The 8,441-nt window shown below is 49.9% G+C and overlaps 1 protein-coding gene across 5 annotated transcripts in view; it reads left to right on the forward strand.

Moving 5' to 3' along the window:
* Nucleotides 1-7,393, forward strand: part of ARHGEF7 (Rho guanine nucleotide exchange factor 7) — a 135,764-nt gene extending 128,371 nt beyond the window's left edge. For all 5 annotated transcript variants that reach the window (XM_042980243.1, XM_042980209.1, XM_042980232.1 and 2 more), the window contains 3 exons: nt 3,435-3,534; nt 3,796-3,850; nt 4,895-7,393. In XM_042980243.1, the coding sequence (XP_042836177.1) occupies nt 3,435-3,534; nt 3,796-3,850; nt 4,895-5,017 (278 nt within the window). In that variant the 3' untranslated portion in view covers nt 5,018-7,393. The remainder of the gene's footprint in view (nt 1-3,434; nt 3,535-3,795; nt 3,851-4,894) is intronic.
* Nucleotides 7,394-8,441: the final 1,048 nt, after the last annotated feature.

Genomic DNA, 8,441 nt, shown 5'->3' on the forward strand with positions numbered 1-8,441 from the left:
GGATGAGATAGTACCGTCCGTGCCCGTACCCTGTTAACCTCCTGGAAACACAGAGTTTGGGAAATAGGGATCTTGAATGTGCGGAGCCATCGTGAGCACATTTGCCTGGGTCTCAGCCCCTGAGAGGGTTTTAAACAAAGTGACAGAACGGTCTTTGTGAGTTGTTTTTCCAGACTAAGTAATTCAGGGAAAACATGTTGTGATACATGTAAAAATACTTCAGTAATCTTTGAGATATTAAATCTACTTTGTAAAATTTGGCTATTGCTATAGAACAGACTTAGTTATAAACCTGGCTGGGGAATATTTATTGTTTAACTTTCTGAAAGACTGAATTTTCTGTCCTTTGAGAAAAATGCTACATTGAAACCAGGCACATTGTTGGCATCCCTGGATTTCTTTGTAGGCCAGTAAATAACCTTATCATGTCTTTATGGCTCCCGGCTCACTGTCAGATCCATACATGGCATTTTTCACACTAGCCTCTTTCAGGAATCAAGCAGTTAGTACGTTCTGCCGATAACACATTCTCCAATGTAAGTTTTTATAATAAATTCTGGTGTGCTCTCAGCATATTTCCAGAAATAACCATCACATACATGTGAGTCTCGTACCAGTTCTCATGGGCTTGGTCCTCTGATGTAGTGTCGTTCTGTAACGGAAGTTACACTTGTCCTGGTACTCGTGCGGACGGGACAGTGCCCGCTGTCCAGCCCATGTCCTTACGACACAGATGCCTCTGGTTTTCCCTGCCGTTTGAACCTGGAGTGCCGCGTATGCCTCACGGAGCAGTGCCCAGGAAGCTGGGAGATCCAAATGCCTGGGGAGAAGCACACAAGAGTCGGGCTTCCCAGAGTGCTGCCACGTGTGTCATTAGCTTGTCCACGTGCGGAAACGTGCTTCCAGCCGGTGTGATGGCACCCAGCCGCTACCTGTTTTGATTGGACCGTGGCACAGGGCAGGTGGCAGTGGGGACACTTGGCAGGCGACTGAGTTTTCCGATGACGTCTCTTCACGGCGAAATTCACTGAAACCATCGGTTTTCCACGTGTGTGGTACGCACACTCGGCTTTTTGTGAACCCTTTCCTGTTTTTGTGGGGAAACGGCACGTGAACTAGCCTTCCCGATGCTCACGTGGGTCCTGCTGCAGCTGTGTCCGAAGCGCGGGATGGCACACGGCGGCCTTCAGAATCTGCCCCTCGGCTGGTGCCGCTCAGCTCCTGTGCGGCCTAGGAACGGCCTTTAAGAAGATAAGCCTGTATTTTCCCATGCGGCCCAGAACGGCCTAGAAGATATGCCCGCAGCCCCTCAGAGCCATGGCGCCGGGAGCAGGCAAGACCCCAGGAGGTGAATTGTCGTCAGCATGGCGCTGTCTGTGACAGGGCGACCCTTTCAGGGACTATGTCTCGAAGGATGTCACCCTCTCTGAAGAGTAACCCCCTTTGTGGGTGGGGGACTGCGACGGGGTGGCGGGTGGCCCATCGGTGAGGGGTACGACATAGCCATGGGGGTGCAGGCTCGGGGTTTGCAGGGAGGCATAGCGGACAGTCGTGAAATAGTACAGACGCCTGCTGTGGCTTGTGCCCAAATTTTCCGCACTCTGGCTAGAATACTGAAGTGCTTGACTCCCCCGAAGGGCCGCCCTTTATTGGTATAAAAACGGTATGCGTGTTGAAGCTCGTGCTGTGTAACCCAAGATGGTACCTGCCTGCCTGGAGTTCAGTCTTCTCATGCTTGAGATGACCGAGGAGGAAGAGGTCTGCATCCTAGTTTAGTTCAGTTCCTGCTGTCACGGTTTCACCGTGTGCTTGGATTCGACACCCTTCCCAGTCTGGGCGATGGGGACCAACGTACAGATGGTGGCAGGGAGAGTCTAGGCCACCGCCCCATGGCTGGGAAACTTCCGCCCTCCTTCCTGTGGCATGCCGCAGCAGAAACGATACGGGAACCCCCTGGACGGTGGGATCCTCTTGTGAGCACTCTTGCTGTCAAGCTCTCATGGTAATAATTCCTGCTCCGAGGAGCGTAAGCTGACACTGAAATGCTGGTGGACTATTCCTTAAACCCCGTCCTGCACACGTGGGTATTCTCCTGAACGTTCCCGTGACAGAAGGGCACACAGCCAGCCATCCCACGGTTTGACGAACTTTCAGGAAGGCGGGCTAAAGGTGAACCAGGAAGAAGCAAGTTGTGCCAGCATCTCTGTAATTAGCACATAGCAAATATCAAGTGTATTGTTTTCATATTTTTTTTTTAAGTTTATTTTTTATTTCTGAGAGAGACAGCGACCATGTGAGCAGGGGAGGGGCAGAGAGAGAGGGAGAGAGAGAATTCCAAGCAGGCTCCGTGCCATCAGCACAGAGCCTGACTTGGGGCTCAAACCCACAAACCATGAGATCATGACCTGAGCCGAAACCAAGAGTCGGATGCTCAACCGACTGAGCCACCCAAGCGCCCCAAGTGTATTGTTTTTATTGAAGAGGTTTTGCAGGTGTTTGTGTTCTGTGTTCTTTCCTCAAATATTTGTACCAGTATTTTTCAAAAATATATATAAATGTTACAGTGCTTGTTATAGATAAGAAAATACTATTTCAAGATTTTTTTTTTTTTTTTTTTTTTTTTTTTTTTTTTGCGTCCTTAAAGATCTGAGTCTCCTTTCCTACCTGTTCAAAAGCTGGGTTTCCCAATTTCTGAAGTACCCATTTTGTAGCATGCGTGTATTGAGACAGGGTCCAGGCAAGCTGCACTGCTGGGCACTGGTTAAATGGTGCCAGCTTCCCTCCAGCATCGTCTGTGGTTTACCACCTTTTGTTTGGAAAAATGTTTATGTGCCAGGGAATGGAGAATAAGTTTTCATGCAAGAAGTAATAAATCTCACTTTTTCTAAACCATGTGCCCTAATCTTTATTTTTAACTGTCACTGTAGAGTTAAATGTTTCACCAGTTATTTGCATTTATAAACACCCTGTGTGCATGTATCATCTGACCCATCTTTCTAAAATGCCCAGAATGAGATGGCTCACAATCAGGTTGATTTGGATATTCCCTCCCTCCCCCCCAAATTCATTTTGATATTTATTCCGAAATGTCCAGGGCACTATGGTCAGAACCTTTAACTTACTACCTGTGGAAGATTTGGAGATTTAAAAGATCCATAATCCTGATTCAGGAACCGAAGCTTAATAAATCGCCAGAAGGCTACTGCTTCCTTTCCTCTGCGATGCTTTCAGCACGAGAAGGACTGGGTTTGCTAGACAGAAGTGGAGAAAATTGGCAAAAGTTGCCATTCCCTGTTTTACCTAGAGGATTTTTAATGTACGGTCTCTGGAATTTCATGTAAATGTTGACATAGTGCTGTAGAGTCAGGTGTCAAGTTCTGCCGTGTGCTCACCTGTGGGTTTTGCTTTTGTTTTTTGTGTTTTTAATGATCTAGGCTCACGCAAAGAATCTGCTCCACAAGTTTTGCTTCCAGAGGAAGAGAAAATCATAGTTGAAGAAACTAAGAGTAATGGTCAGACAGTGATAGAAGAAAAGTAAGCCACGTTCCAGCACTTTAAAGTGGGCCACGCGGGTGTGGGGAGGGGGCGGATGGCGAGGAGCCCTGGAGCCGGAGACCTTTGAGGGCTGGCCCTCCTGGTGTCGTTGACAAGAGTGGCATTAACTCTAAGCAGGCTGTTGTAAAGTGGACGGAGTTGGGTATTTGCTGAGGAGGGTCCTGTCGTGCCTCCCGGTAAAGTGCGTCTGTGTCCTTGCTCCCACCCTCGTTTGGGTGTTCATCCTGTTCTCTGCTTCAGGAGTCTTGTGGATACTGTCTACGCGTTAAAGGACGAAGTCCAAGAGTTAAGACAGGTGAGTCATAGCCAGCCTGTTGACCTTGTTTTTAAAGGAGGAGAAGGGGAAACCACCACCTCCAAATTAAGGCCGTTTGTCTAAACGTGAAGTAATAAAGAAGAGAGAGGTCCTTTCTCTCAGAATTCCAGCAGATCAGTTTGGTCTTCTGTGCCTGGCACAGACCAGGAAAACTGAATTTTTTTCAAGTATTTTTTTTTTTTTTTAATGTTTGTTTATTTTGGGAAAGAGCAGGGGAGAGGCAGAGAGAGGAGGGAAGAGAGCCACACTGTCAGTGCAGAGCCAGACATGGGGCTCAAACTCACAAACCATGGGGTTACCACCTGAGCCGAAGTTGGACGCTTAACGGACTGAGCCGTCCAGGTGCCCAAGGAGATGAATTCTTAAAGTGACCTGTTTAAAGGTTTTACTGTACAATTTCCATCATAAGTCATCTCAAGTTCTATTGGAATAATTGTTTAAAATACCTAAAATTCCTACTGTGATTATTCTTTGCCACTTGCTGGTGTGACACATGGTCCTTGTTCTTAAGAAGTCAGGTGAACTTGGCTAAGTGATCCAAGTATATTTTGTGTATTTGTGGAGAAGGTTCACTGCACGATGGCTCTGGTCTCCGAGGAGCGCGTTGAGCCCTGCGCGTGGGTGGGGGCTGGGGTGCCCAGGTGCTTCTTCCCTGAGTTGGAAGGGAGGCCCGGCAGCGGTCCACCTGCGCGTGTGTCTAGGAGTGATGGGGTCAGGGTGCAGGAACGCAGGGGCTGCCGCTGCTGTCGTTTTTCTAGTAAAAGGTTGTGAGATCATTACAGATGTGGGAAGACGCACATTCCTCTTGTTACTTTCAGCCATTGTCTCGTGGTCTGTCAGGTGGAGGTTGTCTGGATGGATAGTTAGGACCGTTCTTCCTTCTGCGATGGGTCTTGGAGACCCATCACAGGGGTGTCTGTGCAGGCGTTCGGGCGGTGCTGTTGAGCCTGGTGGATTCCAGCCCGGGATTGCCCTCTTGTGTGCCCGAGACCGCCAGTCTCCTGTGGTCTGCTTCATTTACAGGATAACAAAAAGATGAAGAAATCTCTGGAGGAAGAGCAGAGAGCCCGCAAGGACCTGGAAAAGCTGGTGAGGAAAGTTCTGAAGAACATGAACGACCCTGCCTGGGATGAGACCAACCTCTGAGGAGCATCCTTGCCTCTTCCCAGCGAGGAGACCAGGCCCGGGTGAACACACGGGACCGCGGGGGCAGGGCTGGACAAAAGTCATCTTGCTTTCTGTGCACAGGAAAGCTGGAATTGATCACACAAATAGAAACGGTTGCACTGTTCCTGAAGAATCCACACGTGAGGTGTAGACCCTGAGGGCGGAACTGCAGTAATTTTACTCTGTTAACATCTCAATTACCTCATTTTGCAATAAGTGCAGTGACTACAAATCCTGGTGTTTCAGGCTTTTATTGAGTATATATAATTACACGTGTTTCTTGTAAATACTCCATTTTGAATGCACATCCATGGTGGTTCCATCTGGGCTGATCACCTGCGCTAGAATTCCCTTCCCACTAACCTTTCTGGTCCTGTGAACAAGATGTGCTCATGGAAAGCAGGGGCGTTAAAGGTGCCTGGTACTTTGCTGGATGCCTGGTTTGCTCTCTATAGTCCCCACGTGCTCTAAAAAGACCTTCTGCTTTGGTAGGCCTAAGTAATTAACCTTATTTGTGTCTGCAAAGATACCTTAATACCCTCGAAAGTCTTCTGTTAAAGCCGTTTTGTGTCACTGACATGTGGTGGGCCTGAGTGAGGTGCCCGGGCTGAGTGAGAGAGACGCCAGCTTCAACCACAGATCCCAGGAGGTCCCCACACACTTCCATGTCCAGCTGCTGGTGTCCACACCTTTCTGCCTCTGGAGAACGGCGGCCCGTCAGCGTGCATTCACTGCGCTGGGGAGAGCAGACTTTCTTATATAGGCTGGTTTAATAACATGAAAAAGTGCACTGTTGTGTCTTGCCCACGAGAGAAAGCTTCACAAGAACCTGTAAATAAACTATTATTTATTACGTATCTCTGAGGCCGATGAAGGCACACCAGGGATGCTGTGGGCTGACATGGCAGGTGGCGGTTGGGAGTTGTCAGGCCACTTTGAGCTCTGTGCACCAGCAGCATGCAATGAGCCTTCAGTGCTCACTGGGAAAAAGAAATGTTTCCCCCTTTCAGTGAGAATAAAGCAATATAAATCCCGCCAAAGCGATGAAAGTTTAAATGTGGGTCCATTTCCCCCTGTACCTCCACAGCAGAGGAGACAGGCAGCCTGCCCAGCCCCAGCTCTGCTGGCCTCTCTGGGCAGGGACGCGGGAGCCTCAGAGCCCCTGGGCAGGAACCGTGGCCATGGAGGCAGGATGCCCACATTATGGCAATGGCTCTCTGCTCCCCTCTTCTCAAGAGGTCAGCTTTAATCGAGAGAAACTTTTTCACAGAACCAGTGTTAGGTCTTTCAAAACAGCAGTATCTCTGTGCATTACAGACTTCTCAGAAATACCTGTGTGGCCTCAGGAGTGACTTGGGCCTCGCGATCTGTGGGTCAAGCCACCCTGTAAGGGCTTCGGGATCTTCTGATGCCTTTGAACTGGGTGGCTTTGGAACCTGGCTTTCTGCTCCTCCAGGCTCCTGCTGAGCACTGTGCCCCCCTCCACCCCCATCTGCTGCTGGAGGGCAGTGGCTTGAGCTTGGCCCTCCTGGCTTCGTGCCCAGCAGGTGTGTCTGTGGCTCAGCATTGACCTGCCCATGTGTGGCCTTTCCAGTAGAATTGCCAACTTCTTGCATTTAGCATTTTGTTCACCAGAGCTAGGACTAGCAGGGAGAGCCTGTTTTTTGGTAGGCCCTATTTCACAGGAGTTTTTGGTGACGCAGAAGACCTTTCTTGCAGTGGGAGACACGTTGGAGTGTGCCAAAGTGTGCAGCCTTGAACTCAGGGACGGCCTCTGTCCCCTGCTCTCTCCACCTGTTTCTGATGGGCGATGTTGCTGGCAGCATCCCAGGAGGGGTCTCTCGCCTGCCTTAGCCTCACCGAAGCCTTGAGTGACACCTGTTTCTTCCCCATCCCTGCCCTGAGGGGAGAGGCCCATTCTCTCCTCTTCTCTCAGATCCATGATTTCACTAAGCTTTTTAGGTTCTACAGACCTTCCTTATTGTAAATAGGTTGTTTACGTTTCTCTGACCTTCCAAGGGGCTGGGGGTTGAAAGGCGCCCTATTTACCCCAAGGGCGAGGACACGACACACTTAAGTTCTGCACGATGTTGAGATGTGGGTCAGACACCGTCCTTTGTGCTCGTGGCGTCTGCCTCCACGCGCACCAGGCGCTGGGACGTTGGGCGCCTTCGGCTGTGTGTGCACTTCCCGCTGCCCTCCCGCCCCATTTCTCTAGGACACACAGCATCCCTGGTGACTATTGTGGGGCCATGTCCTGTAAATGCCACAGAGTGTCCTGGCATTGACTATTCCTTCTACATCGTTGTAATTATTAAACTGACTTTCCTTAAGTTACAATATCACTTTATCTTCCATGATGTGTTTTGTGTTTTGTTTTTTGGTGCATGTTACCTTTATGCTTTTTTCTGACTTAAATTTTTTTAAGTTTATTTCGAGAGAGAGCCCTCGTGAGCAGGGGAGGGGCAGAGATTGAGAGAGAGAGAGAGAGAGAGAGAGAGAGAGAGAGAGAGAGAATCCCAAGCAGGCTCCACACTTCCAGCACAGAGCTGGACATGGGGCTTGAACTCACAAACTGTGAGATCATGTCCTGAGCCAAAATCAGGAGTCAGGTGCTTAATCGACTGGAGCCACCCAAGCACACCTCTTCTGACTTAAAATAAATCCTGGTGTAAATTTTTGATGTTGGAAAAACCATGTTTGTCTTAAAACTGGTGGCTTGGGAATATTTGAAGAAAAGTCCTGTTAGGAAAAGGAAGGTTGTGGGGAAGGAAGGGGAAGGAAAAGCACCATGAAGCACGGCCTTTCTGTCTGTAGAAGGACTTTTCATCCTGGAAGGGGCTCGGTGATCCCCTCTCGTGGGTGGAATGGGGGGAAAGTGTGTCTCGGGGTTCCTGGGGGTCCTCACACTGGTGGCCTGTGGACAAAGGCAACAGAAGCAAGTTGCTCGTGTGCTTGTGAGTCTTGCCCTGCCCAGACCCTTCATCCTGGTGGCCACTCCATCCAGGCGAGTGGCTGGAGCCCATGTTCCAGGAAGACAGGCACTCCGGGAGCAGGTCGAACGCCCCCTGATGCTGCTGGCTCCCTCTCCGAGCTCCTACCCTTAATCCGAGGAGGTGAGCCGTGCACATCTCCATCACCACGGTCTGTGAAAACTTTGTCAGGTGACTTGGTAAACCCTACTTTGTCCTCTTTCTCCCAGGTTCTAGGGAGACCAGTGATGGCACGTGTCCTGCAGAAAGACCGGTTTTTCTTGGTGCTGGTATAACTTGCATCGCCTGTTAGCTCCCAATTTCTTTGGCGCTCTGATACTCCCCCGGCCCCTCAGAGGGCAGGCCACCACCACAGCCCTGAACCTGACACACTGCAGCCAAGAGTGGTGGCCGGGAGCCTGGCCATCTGC

This window comes from Panthera tigris, chromosome A1 (genome assembly GCF_018350195.1).
Source record: "Panthera tigris isolate Pti1 chromosome A1, P.tigris_Pti1_mat1.1, whole genome shotgun sequence".
Classification (NCBI taxonomy): Eukaryota; Metazoa; Chordata; class Mammalia; order Carnivora; family Felidae; genus Panthera; species Panthera tigris.